General features: G+C 48.0%; 1 protein-coding gene across 1 annotated transcript; it reads left to right on the top strand.

Annotated features, from left to right (window-relative positions):
* Window positions 1-5744: 5744 nt before the first annotated feature.
* LOC135805658 (inositol-tetrakisphosphate 1-kinase-like) lies at window positions 5745-23001 on the top strand. The gene is made up of 12 exons (XM_065319731.1): window positions 5745-6240; window positions 6371-6395; window positions 6623-6748; window positions 7905-8022; window positions 8376-8471; window positions 8693-8736; window positions 9292-9384; window positions 11329-11395; window positions 11929-11996; window positions 15471-15551; window positions 20432-20513; window positions 21453-23001. Exons 1-12 carry the CDS (start codon window positions 6140-6142, stop codon window positions 22028-22030), a joined length of 1479 nt encoding a protein of 492 aa, XP_065175803.1. The 5' UTR covers window positions 5745-6139; the 3' UTR covers window positions 22031-23001.
* The last annotated feature ends 349 nt before the right edge of the window (window positions 23002-23350 follow it).

Consider the following 23350-nt stretch of genomic DNA (forward strand, 5'->3'; position numbering starts at 1 on the left):
CAGTTACCAATGCTGTGTCAACTCTGCAGCAAGCCCAACTTTCCTGGGAGGAACACCTCAAGCAGAAGCTTCGAACAGGCAACTTGCGGGACAAACAGTGGTGGAGTACCATTAAAGCCGCCGCCGGGAAGGAACGACACTCTGACATTCCTACACTTGTTGATTCCAACCAGGGTGAACATCTCACAGCCCGCTCCAAGGCTGAGTGCTTCCGTACCTACTTCTCGCAGAAGTGCAGTCTTGGTGGTGACGATCTGAGTCCCACTGACATTCCATACCATATTCCACCTACACCATATCAGTTCATAGACGTGCACTTCAGGGTTCCCATTGTCCGTAAACACTTGTCCAGACTCGACCCAGGGAAGGCTACGGGCCCCGACCAAATTCCATTAAGGAATGCTGCCATGAATTAGCACGTCCCCTGTCAACTCTCTTCTCGCTCTGTTTCCGGTCCGGTGTCCAGCCAGCGGCCTGGAAAACAGCGAATGTTGTATCAGTGTACAAGAAGGCCTCTCGCTCCCTGCCAGCAAACTATCGCCCGGTATCCCTCTTGTCCATCTGCTCCAAGGTCATGGAAGCAATCATTAATCACCGACTAGTAAACTACCTTGAGCGCCACCACCTCCTCTCTGCACGCCAATTTGGCTTCAGACGAAGCCTAGGAACAGCCGACCTCCTCACTGCCTTGAATCATGAGTGGACTCTCACCACTGGAAATGGAGGATGCTCGATGGTTCTTGCGGTAGATATTGCAGGCGCCTTCGACAAGGTCTCACGCATCGGAGTCACCTACGAGCTGCAGACACTCGGCATCCGTGGCAGAGCCCTCACCTGGCTGTCAGATTATTTGTCCCTCAGGAAGCTACAGTCAGGCTGTTGTGAATGGCCAGAGTTTGTCCCCCTACCCTATAGAATCGGGAGTACCCCAGGGGAGCATACTGGGGCCAACTCTGTTCCTCATCTATTGTAAACGATGCGGAGCAGTGCCTAGCTCCTGGATGTTCACTGGCCACCTTCGCCGATGATACAACGGTCTACACCTGTATTGGATCACCAGAACTGCTCCCAAACAGTAAGAAAAGCTTACAAGCCACCCTGGATGCGCTCCATGACTGGGGCAAGAAGTGGCGGATCAGGTTTGAGCCCACAAAGTCACAGCTCATGACGATAGCCCATCAGCGGCACAGGTGGCCTATCATAGACCTCACGCAGTTTGCGGATGACATCGCCGTGACATGTGCAAGACGGACAGCGCAAGAGGTGTCTGATGCGCTCAGCTTGGCGGTTACCTCCCTCTCACGTTGGCTGGACGCTAGTGGTCTTGTATTAATGCAAAGAAGAGCAATGTATTGGCTTTTACCAGCAGCAGTGGGCAGCAGCCGGACGTGGTGGTACGCTGTCGAAATGATGTCCTTCCGCACACCACCAGCGCGAAATACCTCGGCGTCTTGATCGATGAACGAATGGCATGGCAACCGCAAGTTGACCGGTGCATCTCACGCACTGCTAGGAATATCGTTAGTTTGTGGCGGGCGCGACGCTGCCTCACTCTAGCTAGTCGAAGCAAGTACTTCCTATCCGTCATCATGCCGGATTTGATATATGGATCGTTAGCATATGGCTCCGGCTTGACCCACAACCAGCTAAACCGCTTGCAGGTGGCCCAAAACCGCGCAGCAAGGGCGGTGTTCGGACGACCACGATTTACCAGGGCCAGTGACCTCTTGGAGAGGCTCTCTGTTTATCGCGTGGACGAGGTATATCGCCAAAAACTGCTCGTGCTGGTATGGCGGTGCGTTCATAACCGTGCCAGTCCTGCTCTGCAGGCACTGTTTGTTCGCAACTGCGGAGCAACTCGCCTTCAGCGCAGTCTGGGCCTACAACAACTGTAGTATTATTATAATCACTACATAATAATATTGCTTGTAGACAATGTAGTATCCTGCATGTACGTAAACGAAACTATGATGCATGGACAGTCTTTTTAGCACTCTGAGTCATACCAAGAGTACATAACTTATGTACTCTTGGTCATACATGTACAGTCATGCACATTGTACATTCGGTTGACAGCTCTTATCACCCACACACTAACACGTTCACACTTAGTGACTTACTGCACTTACGTTACATACACTCCACACTAGCTCGTACTTTGTACATTACAATTCTCCCGTTTTACTCACATTACACCAATACTAGCTAGTTCTTCCATTGGTCAAGTGTCTTCCTAGTATATTCCTCAACACCCGTTACTTCTCAGAACTCTTATCGCTGGCTATGAAACCTTTTCCTTGCTCTATAATTGTGCCAGTTCCGTTGCATTTTAGTTCGTTGTTGTTCCGTTGCAGTTCTTTTCAGTTATTGCAATTTGTCGTATTCTTTATTCTTTTCTTCTTAAACTCCTCTCCAGGCCGTGCCGGAGTAAGATCTATAATCCGTGTTCGTTGAGTGTGCATGTGGGTAGTACCTCCGGTAGATAGCCTTAGACCAGGCCGTACATGCTACACAACCAATAGCCAGAAGCCGAGCAGGCCAATGCCGACCGGCATCTCGCGGTTGCCTGTTCTGGAACCATATACCTGACACGGTGCGAGCCATGGGCAACATCCCAGCATTCCGCCGAGCTGCCATTCCCTACACGTTGTAGACTGCTACACAGTTGGCCATACCATGGTATTCAGTACCCACGGACTTTGCACAGCCGATACTAAAGCGAAATCTTCTGTTTTTTTCCTGTTCTCTTTCTGTTGTACCCGATCTCCCTCTGATGTACCGCTGACTCTACGCTGAAGATCTAAGTATTTTAATTCTCATTCTCATTATAATTTTCATATTCGCTTTCTTGTTATTGGGTTTTATGCCCGTTTGAATTTGCGAATCAAAATAAATACAAACAAACAAACAACAACGTTTGGCGATCACACTGTGTCTGAGCTATCGGAGGTAAAACTCCTCGGCATCACATTTGACTCGGGCCTCTCGTTCAAGACCCACCTCACAACACAGCACTCAAGGCGAATTCTCGCTGGGCTTCCTGTGCAAAGCCGCTCGCGTACTCGATGGTGCTGGTAAACGAACCGTCTACAGAGGTTTTGTGAGGCCAGTCCCTCAGCTACATGTATAATAAACTGATGTGTCTGGCAGGGCCACCGCAACTAACGACGCTGGTCCCCCCACAGCTTCCTCCACCAACATGTCCTCCCGGCTTCCTCCCCTGATTACGTGCGACGCTGCTTCCCCATCAGCATCATTGACGAGTGGAACAACTTGCCCCCAACTGTGCTGCAGTCTCCGCCACGCCTGACGTCCCTCCAGTCGTTCAAGGGCAAAGTACATCAGCACCTACGACAAAGCCGCTGGTATTGGGCTACCGACTCGCTGTAACACCCCATATATCCACAATCAGCTCCCTCCCCCTCACTTATCTATCATTTTACATGTGTTTCGTAATCCCGTCCATGGTGCGCTGGATAGCTCTAACGCCGAGACCCTAGGTCGGCGTTGCTAGTCCCGCCTCACCGGCACAGGCTAGCTGAGTTGCTAGTCTCGCCTCACCGGCACAGGCTAGCTGAGTTGCTAGTCCCGCCTCACCGGCACAGGCTAGCTGAGTTGCTAGTCCCGCCTCACCGGCACAGGCTAGCTGAGTTGCTAGTCCCGCCTCACCGGCACAGGCTAGCTGAGTTGCTAGTCCCGCCTGACCGGCACAGGCTCCACAAATGACCAGAGAAACCCGCCTTCAGCAGCAGGACGGACTCAGTCTTCCAGTTGCAAGAACAAACGCTGGCAAGTCGAGGTACGCCTTCAACGCTACAGGTAAATGGAACAGATTACCTGGAGACGTCCGCTCCAGCACAACTCTGGAGACATTCAAAGCTGCAGCAGTACCCTACGCAATTGCTCGTGGACTACATGGAACAGTAGCAAATGCCATGTTTGACAATGGATCCGATTTCCAGCTGACTATCATTTCCAGTGCATACACACTTTTTTCTTTCCTTCTTTTTTTCTCTCTCTGTTTCTTTTTTTTCTTCCCTCTTAAGATCTTCGCTACCTTGTCATTGGGAAGAAATTCCCGTTTGGATTTTGCGAAGTAAAACAAAGTTAAAAAAAAAAAAAAAAGGCTAGCTGAGTTGCTAGTCCCGCCTCACCGGCACAGGCTAGCTGAGTTGCTAGTCCCGCCTCACCGGCACAGGCTAGCTGAGTTGCTAGTCCCGCCTCACCGGCACAGGCTAGCTGAGTTGCTAGTCCCGCCTGACCGGCACAGGCTAGCTGAGTTGCTAGTCCCGCCTCACCGGCACAGGCTAGCTGAGTTGCTAGTCCCGCCTCACCGGCACAGGCTAGCTGAGTTGCTAGTCCCGCCTCACCGGCACAGCCGGGCTAGCTGAGTTGAGAGCCCCTACTAGTACATGTAGTACATTGTCTGTCGTTCTCCCAAGTTTGTTGTCTCGATCATTATTTTCTTTTGTCTTCTTCTTCTCCTCTCTTTGTTATGGTCTATCAGCAGTAGGAGGTGCATTCTTTAAAAAAATGCACCCTGCCGAAACCATGAAAACTGACCACGTGGGTCTCCCCTAGGCCCTGGAGAGGGGAGAAAAGGGATCTACAAAATCTAGGAATCTAGGAAAGATGGCTACATGTACATGACTGTATTGACCCCCCCCCTGAACTCCCAAACGCCGGGTGGACTTGGAAATGATCCGCTTATGAAGTGTTAGTTATGCCTTATGCGTCTATATGGGCTCACCACACTTCAGCACAGTGAGTGCGTTCGATTATGCACACGAATCGATTCACGAATCGATTCATGAATCGATTCACGTTATTCACATCACCCCATGTGAATAGGGGGAATGGATTCCGAATCGATTCCAGGGCTCAAGACATGAAATCGAACGACTCGAATGCATGCGAATGGATTCATGAATCGATTCAGTGCATCCAGTAAGTGGGTGAGGACAAGGTGCAGAAAAGGATTGACAGCATTGGGGTGCTAAGTCGCTCACATGTCATGGCATTGTGACATTGTATAGAAGAAGGCGTTACTGCCTGTTTGTGCTGCGACTTTGAATAAAATTCAACAACCACCACCGACCAGCGCACCGTGTGTTTGTAAATTGTAGCCACGGACAGTACCCCGTATCAGGCATCATGTCAGTGCTCCACTTCGTCTTCAGCCTTCGAAGCTTCACTGTCTTACTTTTTAGCGTGCGCGTGTACTGTCAGTGTAGCCTGTAGCTAGCTGTCGACTGACACTGTCTGTACTGTGACGATTCTGACGAAGGTGACAGTCTAGTCTATCCGTCAGTCGATCGTCATCACTGTTTTTAGTAGCAGTGTGTTACAAAATACAATGATGACCGGTACTATTATGGCAGTTCCTAGACTGCAAGAGAATAAAAATAAGTCATCAACTGTTACCTATGCAGGCTATGCTGCAGGACTTAGTACAGCCATACACGAGGTGCGACTAGTAGTAGTACTGTAGTGTAGTAGTAGGCAAGATCCCACGAACTAAACAAACGATACAGTCATGTATGACGATCTGTAGATCACTGATACTGATACTGTGATAGTGATTACTGTAGTGATTAGATACTGTAGAGTGTAGTAGTCACTACCTACCAGCACTGCACAGGCATAGCAGGTAGCGACAAAATCAGGTGCGCAAGCGATGCATGTGTTTCGTTGCCGCGCTTGGTCCGTAGTTGTTGCGCTACCCGCTATCTACGTTGGCACGGCTGCGTGCATGCAACTACTCTTGTTGGCCAACGCAGCATAGTCCAGGCTTGCATGCATGCAGTCTTGCAGCAGAACTTCCCGAAGAAGTGTTGCGTCGGAAACGCTTGCGTAGCACACGCAGGATTTTTGTATGTGTCGGCCTGTTGGGCGACTTTCCTTGCAACTGCAAGTGCAAGCTCTGCGAATTCAATACTGCGATGCACCAATGCTGCTGTTTTGAACGTGAAGAAGCTGCATTTTGTCCGGTGACGAAGCAAAGAAAGTTCTTTATCGTATTGACACGTCGTGTGCCCACGAAACTCAGATATTCGACATTGGCATGAGGAAAGTGTTGTGAGAACTGTTTGGAATGCCTGATTCTGGCAAGCTTTGAAGCTTCTCTTGAGTCGTAGCTATGGCCCAGTCCACGAGGAAGATGTTACGGGTGGGATGCTGGATGAGCGATAAGAAGATCCGAAAACTCAACTTCACGACGTACTGCGAGAAGCTTAGGAGGTGGGATCGTAGACTCGTGTTCCATTCTTTGGTGATATTGAGTCTGATCGTTGCTGATCTGTATGTTTCGCCTTGTTTTTCCTTTCTTCTATTTTTGTGTTTACCTTTTCATTCTCTTGTTCAAATCCAGGGATCATGGCATAGAAATGATTCTTGTAAGTTTCTTCCTGATCGACGAAAATATGATGTGATAATTTTGGTCAGGAGAAGTGCAGGCGTGTTTATTGCTGCTACGGTGTACTTCCCAGAAGTTGAGCATGAGAGTGGTGAATTGAAAGTTTACCAATGATGCAAACTGCTGATGAGTGGTTTCGTTCATGCCCATGTGTATGTGTGCGTGTGTGTGTGTGTATGTGTATTCGATGGCGTGGAATTTTTTTAGCTTTCCCTGGACAAGCCGCTTGATGAGCAAGGCCCGTTTGATTTAGTTATGCACAAGCTTACAGACGTGATGGCTGCAGCTGATGCAGGCGACAAGCGATCAGAGGCTGCCGTCGAACGTGCCGAGGTGAGATGCGTGGTAATTTTGTTGTACGCGTTGAGCACTGTTGACTTTAATATTCCAAAGGTGCTCTCGCCCATGGCAAGACCAAGTTTCCTTATTTACTGGATCGTACTTGGTACCTAAATATCGCCATAAAAATTGGGAGAGGGTATAATTTTCACGAAATTGTTTTCAATTACATCAGTAGCTATCACCCTGTAATGTAATAGTACGAAGATACCAGACTACTAGTAGGTCAATACAACATAACTACGGTATGTTCACATCCATGTGTACTGGCAAGTGGTAACTAGCAGGAGCAAGAGGTTTTTCTTGCGTCACGTATATGTGATGCGTTGCGTAATAGTACTGTACACGACCTGGAGCAGCGTAATCAAGTAAGCTAACATAATAATGCAGCATGCATGTACAGTATGTTGCTCATGGCCGCACACAGCAAGTAGTACACTGGGCACAAGTGCAGTGTACCAGCATTACCCACATGATCGAGTCATTACTGTAAGCCGCCTGGTGTTCACTAATTTTGCGAGAAGAGCATGACACGAATATTAACTATCGTGAAATCAAAGTAGAGGAACTTGTTGGCAGAGGAAGAAAGGGAAACTGTGGATAGCTTCCCCTTGCATGGGGTTGTTCTCGTTGAGGGTGTCACTGCAGGTGCTGGTAATCCTGCTTGGTTTGGACGCATGGTTGGGAGGGGCGTGGGTGGTGCTGCCTGTGCTTGCATGTATGTGTGTGTGTGTGTGTGTGTAGGGGGGGGGGGGGGGGGGGGGTGTATGCTTGTAGCTGTGCTGCCAGTTGTATCATAATTGTGGCATTATTGACATTGTATCATCATAATTGTTGTCACTGATTCATCCCTTAGATTTGTCTGTTGCTTTCTCAGTATATTTTGGCTGTTCGATCATGGTATGCTTATGGATAGTGCAGTTTTCTCCCAGACTGCCCTTGTATTTGTGCTTGTGGAATTCTCCACAGGCCTTGGTCTAAATGGAGGGAGTCTCCGTCCTTCGTGGTGTTTCTACTTAGTATTACAGATCAGCTGTTATGCAGTCTGTGATGTATTGTAGTCATTCTGTGTGTCTGTGTGTGTGTGTGTGTTTGTGACACGGGCATTTGCTGCTGCACACATGCGGTTGCTTTGTTCATGTTTGTGCAGGCGTACTTCCACTCGCAGCCTGATCTCCGTCTGCTGGATCCACTATCATCTGTTCGCAATCTGACTGACAGGGACACATGTTACTCACTAATGAAAGCATGCACTAAAACAGTAGGAGGTAAGGCAGCTATTCGTATTACCCTGGCAATGTTCAGTTTCATCATAGCTTATTATAATATAATATAATAAACAACATGCAATTGTCGGAGGAGTCAACTTGACGCTTTTTTTCAATTTGCTGATCAGATTTGACAACAGTGCGAGAGAGACCATCGCATGATCTCTTCGCATCTGTAGTAAGAAGTGTGATTTTGTGTTCTCTGTGTATGTAGGTATACACGATGTGCTTGTTGTTCAGACTAGCCGCATGCTTGCATTGACTGTATGTCTTTTGTTCTAGAGTGCATCATGCTCATGGGGTTTGATTATTTGTTGGTGAACTTGTTTTGTTGTGCTTGCGGCTGCCGTCAGGTGTGGAAATTGCGTCTCCCAATTTTGCCACAATTCATAGTGACACCATCGACAAGGCAGAAGCATTGCGTGCCTGCAATGTTTCCTTTCCGATCGGTAAGGTGTACTTCAGTCATTCTGGCTAGTGTCAAGCGTAGCCACAATTAAATCACTGCAGAAGTAGTTTATCCTTTGTGATTGCCTGTAGTAGAGGCTTCTGGGAGGATTGTACTAGACTGCACTGGACTGTACTAGCAGTGGTTAGTTGTGGGCATGTGTCTGAATGTTTGTCATGCTGCTTTGTGCGTGCTTTATGTGTCTTCTTGCTGGATATGCAGTATGTAAGCCAATCGTAGCTCATGGATCAGATCTTGCCCACAAGGTACGATGACTGTGTGTAACAAGTTACGCGCGCGTGTGTGTGTGTGTGTGCGTGCTCGCTTGCGTGCATGCTTGTTTCGAGTTGTTTGTGTATGCATGTGTTAGTGTAGCGTGATGGCTGTATAGTTGAGTTATGAATATAGTCTCTTGAGCCATGGCTAAGTTTGTTCATTGCTACTTCTACCTTTGAAGTTTGTGTCTTTGTTTGTTCATCTAATTTTGCGATCACGGTGGAATATGCCAATAATGTGTGATGTTGGCGATTATAATCAGCCATATAGTTTACATGTCCATTGTGCTAGCATTGGATTTGGTGCTGACTATGTTTGTGTGTGTGTTTCTGTGTGTGTGTGTGTGTGTGTTTGCGTGTGTGTTTGTGTGCGTGTGTGTGGTGTGTTTATGTGTGTTTATGTGTGTGTTTGTTTGTGGTGTGTATGTGTATGTGTTTGCGTGTGTGTTTCTGTGTGTGTGTGTGTGTGTGTGTGTGTGTGTGTGTGTGTGTGTGTGTGTGTGTGTGTGTGTATCCTTTGCCTGTGTGATACTTGCTGCTTTGTAGATGTCGATTATCTTCAATGAAGAACATCTATGCGATATGCAGACGCCCTGCGTAGCACAGCAATTTGTCAATCATAGTGCTGTATTGCATAAGGTACGCACGCAACAGAATTCTTGTACAAGTACCGTCTACTGATGCATTTAATCGCGGATATAACTGTAGAGCACTTCTTGTACTCGTGGTATCCAATTAGTCCTATGGAAGGTACAGACGTGAACAATGACGATACTCCTGTTTCGCAATGCAGGTCTGCCTTGTAGCAAAGTGCATTGTCGCCCCAAGGCAATGCCACTAAGGGTAAAGGTGTGCTGGTAACCACTCTTACTTGTACCATTTGCAATGCACAAGCTCTTTTCGTGCTTCTAATTGCCTGATGGCTCGCGTGCACTCGCACACACACACGCACACACGCTGACCATTGAGTTTGTAATGATAGCGGCTGTCTGAATGTTCAAAGCGAGAACACAAGCACAGGATTTAGCATGCCGTTTCAGGTCTCCTGATCGATAGCCATGGCCGTGGAGTGCTGCTGTCCAGCAGCTCGCCGAACAAATCAATTGCTTCAGTGCGTGCGGGTTGTCCATCCTGCCGACATGACCTAGCCAACGGAGACGGTGGCGACAGATGATGCTGGTTGCATCAGGATCAACACCGAGTGTGGCCGTTGTAATGCCGTCTTCCGACTATTGGCAACGGCCAACACCCACGATGAACCGAACACACGCACTGTTTGGAACGTGCTGAGTTTCTGGAGTTTATATACCTTGGTGGTCTCTGTCTCCGCACCATACAAGCGCATCATGAAAATGGCAGCCTCATACACAGTGCCTCTTGCTGTGATCAGCGGACTTACCAACAGCCATATGACCTTGGTTTTCTCGACACTGACCGTTAGACGCCAGCTGCTTGTACAGGTGATGAAGCTGCATATCATCACTTCGAATGCAGGCCGAGATGTTGCAGACAGTGCAGCGTTGTCAGCAAACTGTGACTCCGTGATCTTCAATGACAGGAGCCTGCCCTCTGCCGTCCGATCTCCCACTAGCTTCCTCTCGACTTTGTAGAAAAAGGATATTCTCGCTTCCAGACAGCTGGACCTCCAACTTGCAACGACGGGAGAGAAATACAAGTTAAACAGCATTGGAGCAAGAGTGCAACCCTGATGCATGCTGTTCATCACAGATATCGGTTCAGTCCGCTTGCCATCCACGCGAACAGAAGCAGTCATGCCGTTGTGGAGGGACTGGATGATACAGAGCATTGTTGGCGGAACACCGATCTTCTCTGGGACCCGCTGCACGCAGGAGGCTGTCATAAGCCTTTCTCGGGTCTACCAAAAGGACATACTTCAAGCATGCATCTGAATCTTGCCCCACAGTCTTCTTCTCCATCAATTGACGTGCAATGTAGACCATGTTGACACAGCCATGGCCCTTCCTGAACGGCTGAAGCCGCATTGCGAGTCTGGCAAGACATCCTCGGCGATAGCTTTCAAGCGGTCCTGCAGAATACGGGCAAGCAGCTTGCCGACAATGTCCAAAAGATTGATGCCGGGCCACGCACACACGCGCGCACACACACGCACACACTATACATCCTTTGCTATGCTGCTTTGCATGCAGGTCACGTTAGTCATATCCGCCTATTGTATGAATGTTTGCTTGGCGTCAGTAAATGAGAACTTCGTGGAAACATTCGCAACGACACGCGAGTGCGAAATCGAATAACACGCGAAACAAACTCTCACAGGAAGTTTTTTTGAATCTTGGAGCAAATATCGTGCAGAATATGAGCCTTCACATCAACTTTCACCTACCCAGCCACGAAAATCCATGTGAAATTCCACTCTGCTAAACCTCTCTATTCATGCATAGTGAGGGGAGTTTGGTGGTAGAAATCCCTTCTTGATTGGTGTCAACTAGTAGTGTAAACAGAAAACAGTTTTTTTTGTGCAGTGTCCACTTCTAGGAGATCACGAATCAACTAGGTCTGCATGGGTTTTTTATAATGGTGTCCCCTGTGTCTTGTTTGGTGCAGGTCTTTGTAATTGGCGAGTCTCATTATATTGTTCAGCGTCCATCGATTAAAAATCTAATTGCTGGAGGTTAGTATCCACTTTGCGGTGTTCTAACAAGACTCTCACTCGCCTGCTGCTGCTCTCTCTCTCTCTCTCTCTCTCTCTCTCTCTCTCTCTCTCTCTCTCTCTCTCTCTCTCTCTCTCTCTCTCTCTTTCTCTCTCTCTCTCTCTCACTCACTCTCTCTCTCTCACTCTCTCTCTCACTCTCTCTCTTTCTCTCTCTCTCTCTCTCTCTCTCTCTCTTTCTCTCTCTCTCACTCTCTCTCACTCTCTCTCTCTCTCTCTCTCTCTCTCTCTCTCTTTCTCTCTCTCTCTGTCATTACGTGCCTGTATGTTGATCTGAACATTCTATCACATTGTCACCTGTGCTGAATACCTGTCAATTAACCTGTTGCCATTGCGCCCTTTTCTGTGCATAGCACTTCTGGTTGCAATTTTACTTATATCCCCTCCAGGTTTGATTTATCCTGTACGAGACCTGTTGTGTGTATCCATGTATGTGTGTGCACGCGCACGCGCGTGTGTGTGTGTGTGTGTGACTTGTTCGTATCCATTTACAGATCATGACACAATATTCTTCGACAGTCATGATGTGTCCAAAGCAACATCTGATTCCTATCTCAACCAGGTCAGTTTGCAACGCATCGTTGCTATGTGTGTTGTCAATTAGTTTATCACAAATCAATCTTGCCATAGAACATGCAGCTACCGTGTGCACATTCTCAATTTCTTGTTGTCTTTGCTGCCTGGCAGAGAGCTTGTGAATAAGTTTTCTCCAATAAGCAAGCTGGGTGCTCCACTGCTCAAAGCCTGTGATCTTTTGTCGGATTTGGATCCGGGCCTCAGATCCACTAGATCCGGACTCAATCGAGCCCGTTTGTTCACGCTGGTACAATCTGTATCGGCTATAGAGTGACCGGATATAAGAATATATCGGCTACAGTGATATTGGTACGAAATATCAAAAGCAAAACCAGGGCCTGCTCTAGACATTCAACACCGCCCGGTCAGAGTGTACCTGGCGCATGCAGGCCAGCCGGGTCAAGCCGGGTCAGATCATCCGGCAGAAAAACAACCAAAAAGCCTGCTCAAAACGCAGGAAAACAGAAAGGCGAATTTATTACCGGAAATCGTTTAGAGAACAAGGCGAACTATCAAAGTCTGCAAATGTAGAAGGTAAGGGGTCGTCCGCAATTATCGAAAGTTTTTTCCAATCCGTAGTAGCTTCGAAAGTGGGTGGGTGGGTCAAGGCCAGTTACGGATTGAAAAATTTGAAGCTACTACGGATTGGAAAAAACTTTCGATAATTGCGGACGACCCCTAAACGACATTACGTGAAGAATGCAATGCAGTTCCATTGGATTCTGATTTAACAATTTGAAAAAAAGGAATTCTGTTTTCTAATTAGTGCTAGTAGTAGGACGAACATGTTCACATAATAGAGCACCCAGGAGCCGAGCAGCATGCCGATAATTCGAAGCAGTGAGTTCTTACCTTTCAACCACGCATCGCGACCAAATCCACCGCCGCTTGTGTGCACCGCCGCTCGTGTTCCCGGAACACGAGCGGCGGTGGATTTCCAAAGTTTGGAAATGCCTCTTGCACAAAGCACATGACATGGATAGACTGGCATGCTCGTAGTCTAGCCAGGGTCGACCTTTCTTCCAAGAGTCTTGGAAAGCGTGAGTTCTTTTTCTCTTCGGTGCGAGCTCCATCGTCCAAATCACCAATCGGATAAAAACTTGCGACTGTGTCAAAAGCTATAGCCACAGTTACGCTTTTGACTGCATGCCTGCCCCATCGACTTTGAATGTCCTGACTTCCTGCTCGCCGCTGGCCAGATCGCGCTGGAACCAGTTGACCCCAGCCGAGTCTGTCGCTTGTAGACTGTACAGTGTACTGTAGACTTTGTAGTAGTGTGTACGGTTGCGCTAGATTTGCAACAGATGGGGTCCGCGAGTCGTAAAATACCGGTATTTTAGGAATCCATTGTCAGTTAGAGACATTTTTCAGCCGGGTCAGACTGGACCCGGTGTTATCTGTTCAGCCAGGTCGTGCAGTTCCCCAGCCGGGCGCGTGACCCGGCTCTCCAGCAGGCCCTGAAAACGTATTTTATCCAGTAAAAATATCACTATAACCAATGTTATCGGATGTAATGATATATCGGATATTATGATGGCAACAAAGAATCAAAACATGCATAACACACTATATTATTATCGGCTATAGTGATAACTTTAAAATACACGTAGCAATAATATCAAAAGCCCTATTTTTTTTCTTTCTTCACGTTAATTATTTTTATAGTGATGCATGTACATGTACATGATTGTACAATCATGTACATAACAAAAAAAATATGGAAATGCGGGCGCTGTCAACTATGCAGCATGCTCATTTGTCAAAACGCCATGCTGTGGAAGTATTTCCTTGCCTTTCATGTGTCGATCGAAAAAAGAAGAAGAAAATCAATCGAAAATCAATCGTATCGCATAATTATAGTGATTTATCGGTTATAGAGATACAATCGCGGAAATCAAAAGGGTACGCTATAGCCGATACAGACTGTACCTCGACCTTGTTGATGTAGAAAATGACGATTGAAGAGTCACTCCAGGGTTCGTACTTGTCGTACTTATCTGACATGTGTAGCATGGTGCAACGCATGGCCACGTGTATGTGCACCATTTGCATACAACAATGATAGTTACCCGCCAAGCACGTATGAATGCCTTGGTGTTGCGAAAAAGAAAAAAAGAAAGGATTAGATCCAGTCAACCCTGCTGCCAGGCCAAGGTTACTAGGGTCAGAATTTGATGAATTTGGATCTGGATTCAACCAATCGATCATTACCAATCAAGTGCATCCTATCGAGCTAGATGTGGATCCGACCGAATGATCACAGCCGAAGAATGCTTTATGCCCTGAGGCAGAGCTTTTTTTACACAGTACATGTATATACACCTGCTGATCGTAACAAGCGTTTCACTCAGAGTTGCAGCTGATCTTCCTCTATCCATGCTCTGTGTGTGTAAGTGTATGTGTGTAAGGCCCTCTGCAGACTACGTACATAGAACATCCAGTACAAAATCACAAAAACCTAAAAGGCAACATTTTTCCGCGCCTGCATTCAGACTACACATTTTACATGCAACATACAGGCAACCTTTGACCCTACACAATTGTGCAAGAGGCCTGGGATGTGTGAAAGCAGCCGGCAGTCGTACAAAGTTTGTACATTTGTACGACTAGTCGACTGCCTTGTGAAAGTACGATAAATGCAGGAAAGTTGCCTTGTACAGGGGTTCCCACCCTGCCCGAAAGGATTGGGCAGCTTTTTAGGCTTCCCGCCAGATTCTTGTAGTTGTCTTGGAAACTTCTATGTAAATGTGACTTATAGGCTGTTTTGTACCTTGTCTGAAGAGGGCCTGAGTGTGTGTGTGTGTGTGTGTGTGTGTGTATCGAGAGGTTGCGGATTCAATTCCCGACGATTATGGTCGCACACGTCTTTCTTCTCTTTCTCATTCTCCTAGCTCTTCTTTCATTCTCCTGGGTGGTTACCAACAGCCAGTGTATGCCGGAGTATGTGGTATAGTGTGTGTGTGTGTCAAAAAAATGGAAAAAAGGGAAAAATAGGAATTCACTAGCCAGAAAAAGCCACTTCAGTCAGCTGTGTGGTGGATACCAGGCTAAAAATTAGTGGCGGTCAATTCATCAGCCTTGCAAGCTGTTGAATGGTGTAATCCCAGCACAAGTTGCTATGTCTAACATAGCTGTTCGCTATCATCGCTTCCGGGATGGGCATGTCTGAGCGTGTGTGTAAGTGTGTTATAAACAGACCCTAAACCCCGTCGTGTGGCATTGACGTTTATGTTGGCTTGCTTAGAGAGGTCTGCTTAGAAATATGAGCGTGATGTGAATAGAGACCTGTCGCCCTCAGAACGCCTTGTACACGAATACGCTCAGTTGTATACCGGTACCTGCCTGTACTGCCATTTGTCTGCTGGTTTTCTGCTGACACTCTGTTTAGGGTACATGTAGTTATCAACGTTCTCCTTTTTCCCTTCCCATGCTTTGCGTTTGTGTTTGGCTGTGCGAATAGATGGAGCGAGGAAGCAGTGGTCTACCTAAGCCCAGTGAGCAAGCAATTGAATGGCTCGTGAAGCGGCTTAGAAAAACTATGGTGAGTGGAAGGTGACCTATGCGAACCTAGGATGTGTTGGCCACTTCTCTTTTTGAAAGCATTCGGAAGGAATAAAAACGAACCCCCAAAACAATAAATCTGGAAGTGGCATAAGCCCTAACACACCTTCAATTGATAATGATCAACCTTGTACAACGAAATGAGCGTGCGTTATTGTAAAGACTGGACCAGTTCCCATTGCAACTGTGCCATACTGGCCAACCACAAAAATCTCAATCCCTTGACAAGACATGCAGAATCCCTGGATGGCACAAAAACACGTGAAAAAGAGCTTTCCCCGCCTGAAAAAACATTCGACGGCACAGGATTCTGGACTCTGCGTACAGCACAGTTTGACCTTGCATTGCAGTTTGATCAGTCGGCGGGCGCCTAGCGTGCCTGTCGGTGCAGATCATACAGGCTAGTCTAGGCTGGTCAGGTCTTGAAAGTGACATGCAGAGTTCGAAGTGCGAGTGCACACCGTAGATATTTTTGAAAAATCCGAGACATTGGAGACGAGTCACTGGAGTTTCCAGGAAAAACCTGGATCAGACGAAAATGTGACTTTTCCGGGCGTTTGCTTGAAATCTCCGAGATTGCGGGAGCATTGTTGTTTTCCCGGGATATTCCCGGGAAACCCGGGAGGGTTGGCCTGTATGTTGTATCTGTACATGACATTGTGTACGTCTAGCAGCACTCCTACCTCTTACCGGGGGTCAGGAGCCGTGCAAGTCCAAAACGCAGACCTTCGTGTAAGAAAAATCCAGGAGAGTGAACAATCGCTCTCGCTCTCCTCTTAAGGAGAGTGGTGGGAGAGCAGTCCCCTCCCCCCCCCAAAAAATATCGCTCTCCTTATCTGTCCAAGGCGAGCACAATACAAATAATTACAATCTGGGTTTTTTTCAACGTGTTCAATTGTTGCTATACCTCAATCGGATTCAAATTACATCTGCTTTGACTCAATCAATTCCATCAAAACCATCAATTGATATTGATCACAGACAATGACATAGTAGATACCATTTTGCAATTGCAGCAAACAGCTGCTGAGCATGATGGATTATCAATTAAGTTTAATGGGGGTCGTTATTGTATGCTATGAGTATGTACATAATGTTCAAGTCACTGACTGCATATTAGAATCCTGGAGCTGCTCAATCACAATCAGAACTGGAAGGCGTGTCCGTAGTGCTGCCCAAGTGGTGAGCAACGATGACGTCCGAGTCTTCTAATTCCTGATCACTGGAATTCTCGGAGTCCTCCGGGATTCGGAATCGTGTTAAGACGTCAGAGTCCACCTCGCTGGCTCCATCTGACTCGCTGTCACTCTCGGCTGATGAGCTGCTGGAAGCTGCATGAAAGCGCTTGGCTGCCGGTTCCAAAGCTGCTGAGGCACTGGCGGAATGAAGCGTCAGCCGCCGTCTCTTCTGGAGGTACTCCGTGAGGGTGCTCTCAATGATCGCAGACTTCTCAGCTTCAGTCCACACTGCGTCATTGGCCCGGATCAGGAGTAGATCAGACATGGTGCCGTGGCTCAATGACAGGCGCCGGTCAGTGAGCATTGCCGTCAGGTAGCTGAAGGTTGACTCCACTGTGCCATTGCTGACGCCAACAGCAATTATTACCTCGGCCAGCAGGCAGACATTGGGAAATTCCTTTCTGCGGTATTGCAGGAGGCGTTCCCAAAGCTCGACGGCAGACGTCACGGAGGCATAGTCACGGAGACATAGTAAGACTTGACAATATGCTTGACACTCCGCCACTCTGTCTTTAGCTTTGTGCCGTCGAACCGGTGCACTGTCGGTGCTTTGCCAGAACCTCCATCTGCTGTAGCTCATCGCTGCTATTTGTCTGCCAATTTGCCGGATTGGCCCAATGCATGGCTTTGAAGACAGGCAGGGAGAATGAGTCGAAGCGTTTCTGCAGGGCTTCTCCCGACTCGTGGACAGTAGCGCGCTTCAGCGCCTCCACATCCTTGGCCCGCGTGCAGCTCATGGACGGGTACTCGACGTCGACGTACTTCCGGTTGTCAGCATGTCGCTTGTTGTGCCCGGGCTTGGGCAGAGACATCCGCAGTGGTCCACCGCCACCCTCCAGCACAATGCCAGAGTCCAGGAGGTCACGGAGTTGCCCCAGGGTGAGCTCTATTGCCGGCCCAACTTCGAATGGAAGGATCGTGTTCCAATTTCAGTGACAAGCCCTCAAAGATAGTGACGATCTTCTTCAGCAAGCAGGTTGTTGAGAGGAAGTTGGGGCTCTTCAGCTTCTTGAGCAAACCGCGCATACTGGCACTGACGAAACGCTGTGAATTGCTGTTGATAGAGCTCTCCAGGGCGAGCATCAATGGAATCCAGTTATGGAGAAGAACAGTAAGACCCTTGCATGTGTGGTTGACAAATCTATGGAGAGAAGGCAAGTATGCACAGCACACACAAGACAGAATCGTTGTCAGTGAAAGATAATTACAGCATTTAACTTTAAGAACTTCGCTTATCACATCTTTAACACAACCACGAATCGTGTGAGTAATAGGCCAGGCACAGACAGCGGCGACAGTCATGAATAGTATCCCGTAAAATTATAACTGAAACTATCAAACATACCTGGTGCCATGTACTTTCGGGAACTTGTAAATTTGCACTCCAAGCTCCTTCGCAGTGTCGTTGAAGTGCCGTTGAAATTTGCCGGAGTTTTTCATGAGATAGAAGACAGATATCATGAAGTCCTTTACTTCAGCCAGCTTCTTCTGTTTGAGAATGCTGTCTTTGACGGCAAGCTCAAGCCTGTGCATGGTACAAGGTATTTGTACCAACCATGGCCGTCCTGATTGTTCAAGCTTCTTCAGTAGACCGTTGTAGATGCCAGTGTTCACGGCCGCTCCATCTGCTGTTGCACAGACGAGAAGCTTTTCATACTTCTCAGACGGTAAGTCTATAAACAGCAGAGAAGCAAACGAAACGTCACAATTAGGCAGATTCCACAACTACTAGGAATTGAGAAGCCACAGTTTTGCTTTTCCATCATGAGCTTGCAAGAAGACAGTGGTTGCATGATTGATTATTCATCCTTGACGTACATGTACATGATTTTGTGACTTGATTATCTGTGACATGTCAATAATTCGAATTACTGTATACAACACAGTGTAATACTAATACTAGTAATAGGACGATTGGTGGGAATGTAGGAATTAGTGATTGACCTACCTGCGAAAGCATCGTCAATGGCCTGCTTCAAGTTCGCCGCTGTAGCATCGCCATGGTCGTCAACGTTCATCAGACCCAGTGTGAAGAACGTCGGCAGCCCTTCCTTCACAAGGCGCACCAGCACGAGCTCTTTCTCGCTGCCCGTTTTCCTCGCCTGCGAACCGTCGCTCAGCACTGAGAAGGCTGTAGCTTGGGAGACTTGCGCCACAATCGTCTTCAGTATGCTGGCTGCCAAATATTTAACGAACTCTCGCGCCCTGTCAGACGACTCGCAGCCCTTCAGAAGTTGGACGCCGTTCGCCTTCTGAACTTTGACCATCGTGGTGAAAGTCGAAAGCGGCTGTCCGGCAACAGCCACGATGTATGCCGTGTTGAGGAGTTTCCTCGTCGCCTCCTGAGCCTGTCTCTGAAGAGTGGAGTCGATGCGAGGCTGGGAAGGAACCAGTGCCGCCGGCAAAGATGAGGAGCAGGCAGACGTCGTACTGGAGACGATCGCTTCGTGTGCAATAGCTGCTGCGTGAGCCTGCGGACAAACAATTACATTACTTGCGTTCACGACTAGACTAGTTCTGTGATTACGGGCAACTGGAAAATAAACACTTACTTTGCTGGCACTCAAATGTCGAGTAACTGCGTGTTTGGTCACGTAGTTTGTGCCTTCCACGAACTTCAGCATGTCGGCCAGTGCCTTCCCACGAAGCTGACTGCTGCTTCGAATCTTATCCGAATGCTTGGCGCACAGCTTGCACCACACTTTGGTCACCATGTCCTTGCCGCCGACACGCTCGACATCGTGGCCGATGCTGTCACCCACGTTCCATGAAAGGAACGTGGACACCTGGACGGAGTTGCCAAACATCAAGGCGCTCAAACCAAAGACCAACAAAACTGGGCAGGACAAGACGAGCACTCTAACTGAAAGCGAACTAAACAGATCGCGGACCGGGAGTAGACTGGCTGGCAAACAACGATCCTGCGCCCGCGTTCGGTCTAAAACTACTAAAACCAGCAGTCAGTCAGAGAGTAGATCTACTCGAGTAGAGTGCATGCCGCGCCGCCAAGAGTACATGAAACCCATGCACTCTTGATGCCGTGCACGCGTGCACCATGGTGCACTCGAGATCAAGGATCCTACCCGCGCGCGGTCTAAAACTAGTAAAAGCAGCGGTCAGTCAGACAGTGCATGCCGCGCCGTCAAGAGTACATGAAACCCATGCACTCTTGATGCCGTGCACTCGAGATCAAGGACTGTGGATGAACTGACGACCAGCTACCGTACAAATGTACGGACAAGGTCGAAATTCTCAAGGCGCGCTACGAAAAGTGCGCCCAAAATGAAAGTAAGGAGAGCGAAGGCGCGCGAGAGCGATCGCTCTCCTTTTACCAGATGGTCTGAAGACGCCTACTGCGCGCACTTTGGGCCGCATTTCACGTAGCACAACACTCTTATTCGGCAGTAGAAAGTGTTTAAAAATGGTGGTACGCTGTACACGCCGTATAATGGTACTGATCAATGCGTGCTGTCGTGGGGGGGGGGGGGGGGGGGTGGTGTTATCAATTTAACTTATCATGACAGATACCTTTGCTCGCCGATTATATGTGGGTGTGCAGATATACAAGTAGCTCATGACATTTTGTTTGTTTCCTTTGTGTGCCCGACAATGTACGCTGCAGTCATTAAGTCTCTTCGGAGTGGACATCATCATTGAGAACGACACTCTTCGCCACATTTTCATTGATGTCAACTACTTCCCAGGTAAGCAGCTCGCTCTGTTGACTTTGCTGGAACGAAAATCCTCAGAACCCTGTGTTCACGGGGGTGGCCGTCTACAATACTGGGTGACCATGCACGGCCAACAAAATCGATCATTTTTTATTATACTGGGAAATGCACTGCATTTGTTCAAGTATCGGTGGCGTTTGTTTCCAGTGTGTGTTAGCCGTGATCTTGGGCTTCCTGAAAGTCTCTCTCACGATAAGTATAAGGGCCTGTGTGGGTGTTTTGTCCGGGTAGCGTACACCGAAGACTTGAGAACTGTTGTAACGGTTCGTGTTCCAGTGCAGCAGCCCTAGAAGTGACTGTGTTACTCTGCATGCTCATACAATGTTTGCAAACAACTTCGCTATCGTTGCTATAAGAGAAAATCCATGGGTGCACATCCAGTGCATTTGCAGATTTGCTTGCTTCTCTTGCGACGGGCGTATACAATACAATGTTTGTGATGGCTTGCTGTAGCTCTCGGACCAGTTGGTTGCCTTTTGCCGCCGCCGCGGGTCAAGACAGCGGCGTGAAAACAAAACTTATCATGATTGGTGGTACTTCAGAAGTAGTTATCAAAACCAGCCGTGGCCAGGTCAACGGTCAACCAGACCGAAAATGTTCTAAGTAGGCCAGGTGACTGCTTTGAAACATTGGACCAACTGAGAATGGTGTTTGCAGTCACCGTCATTATAATATGTACATTTTTCTTGATGTGACTCAGTTGTTTGTGGGTATAGTTCTGGTGACTTGAACCCTTTCAGCACGAAGGACAATACTGCATGTCCTGAAAAAGTGTACACTACCCCACGAGGGACGTAAATGTACTTCCTGAGTGCACAACGCATACATGCTGTTGTTTGAATTTTGTTGTTGTTTGTTTGTTGTTGTTTGTTGTTGTTTTGTACGTACTTGTCCTATTGTTTTTTTTTGTAGGGTATGATGGTGTCACGGACATGTTCCCAGCATTCACACGTTTGTTGACATCACATGCCAGCCTGTGTCGTTCGCCTTCGTCCGATTCGGGTGTATCATCGGGATCAGTGGACAACCACACGGCTGCTATGTCAACTGCCTGTAGTCACAGTTCACGGGATTGCCCTGCTGCACCGGCCAGCCTCGAGACGCTAGCGAAAGGCTTTGCAGCGAACAACGGCGTGGCGAATGGTCATGACGACTCCGATGAGCTGTCCCCGTGCTGCGCAACTGCTGTTCTTAATGCTAACAGCAGTGCGCCATCGTCCGGTGTCTCCTGTAACTCGTCGCCCGTAGCAGGTAGTTCCAGTAACAAAGCAGCAGCATCGTCATCGTCGTCTTGTTCCGTCATGACTGGTGCTACTGCTGTGCAACCCATTCACTCGGAGCTGCTCCCATCGCTAGTCAACGGTGCTCACCAAGCGGATGACGTCGTCAAACCAAAAAGCAAGCGGCAATGCGAGTACGACTCGTCTATCATTGACGGCGGCAGTACCTTGCCCAATGGCCACCTTAGTACACTACATGTTCTCAGCTAGGGTCTGTTTTGTTTCTCTTTTCCCAAAACTAAAATACTATTTCAGTATGGTTGTGCAGGTCACCAAACTTGTTAACACATTTATTTCCATGACCATATGGCCGACGCTCTAGTCTTGTCTGTCTTGGCTAAGCTAGCCCTGGGATGATGAAGAAAGTATTCTAATGCTGCACTGCTGGTTCTGTCAGTGTGCTATTGTATCTGCTATCGGCCACGCAGACATGCTGCTGCTGCCCATTCCTAGGTTTCCACTCTGTCTACGTCGCAGTCAATCATTTATGCCATGTGCCACTTTTTGCTTTCTTCGCTTAACGCCACACTTCCACTGCAAATGCAACTGCGTGATATCACCAGAGTCGTTGGTCTCATGCCCCCTTTCTTCCCTGTTTCCTTTTTTGAATGGACTTATCGGCTAGGCGATAAACCGATTAGGTGCATCAGCGCAGAGTAGTTTTTGCCGACTTCGTTTAGCTTGTCTGTTGCTTCTGCTCTAGCTGCTGTTGTTTGTTCTTGTGTGTTCTTGTTTAGTTGCCCCTTGTTGTCAATGCCACGACTCCAATCTCACGTTGGCTTCAACCTGTCATCCTTTCCGCGTCCTCCCCCGCAGACTGTGCCATTTCATGTGGACCGTTTCTTGGCACTTTTGCGGGCGGCTATGCCAGTGTTGGTTTTGGCCCGTAGGCTACTCCGTGTACTCGGCTCGCAAGTCTTTAATATATTATTTAGTCCACCAGCACAGGTTGTTTTGAAAGTCAACCTTCTCACAATTCTTCCATCTTTACTGTTTTGCCGCCCCCCTCCCCCTTTTTACTATCTCAATTATTCTTTCCCCGACAGTTGTACTTTGAAGTAACATTCATTTGCCAGGTCCCATCACGTTATGCTGTTCCTTGCATGTTTTCATGTTTGGCTTTTATTTTCCCCTCAAAAAATGAAGACTTCTTTATGAAAATGGTTCATCTGGTATCGACAGTATTGTTCCTCTGTTAGGGAAATGTATGTGTGGGTGTATGTATCTCTCTCTCTCTCTCTTTCTCTCTCTCCCTCTCTCTCTCTCCCTCTCTCTCTCTCTCTCTCTCTCTCTCTCTCTCTCTCTCTCCCTCCCTCTCTCTCCCCCCCCCCCCTCTCTCTCTCCCTCTCCCCCCCCCCCCTCTCTCTCTCTCATGGTGTGTTGCCGGTGCATCAATACATGGTTCGGGTGGATACTACTGTATAAGTACAAATTTCCGTTCACGGAATCTTTCGTTATTTCACTCCACCAGTAGGCTTGTTACGTACTGAATTTCGTTTTGATCGAGATCTGTCACCCCGTACGTTCAGA

The sequence above is a fragment of the Sycon ciliatum genome, chromosome 1 (assembly GCF_964019385.1).
Source record: "Sycon ciliatum chromosome 1, ocSycCili1.1, whole genome shotgun sequence".
Lineage (NCBI taxonomy): Eukaryota > Metazoa > Porifera > Calcarea > Leucosolenida > Sycettidae > Sycon > Sycon ciliatum.

Bases quoted from the DNA above. Each gene is read 5' to 3' on its own strand.
- LOC135805658 (XM_065319731.1), top strand. From the start codon at position 6,140: ATGGCCCAGTCCACGAGGAAGATGTTACGGGTGGGATGCTGGATGAGC. The intron at 6,396-6,622 runs GTAAGTTTCTTC...GAATTTTTTTAG, and splicing joins ATGGCATAGAAATGATTCTT to CTTTCCCTGGACAAGCCGCT. The intron at 8,472-8,692 runs GTAAGGTGTACT...CTGGATATGCAG, and splicing joins CAATGTTTCCTTTCCGATCG to TATGTAAGCCAATCGTAGCT.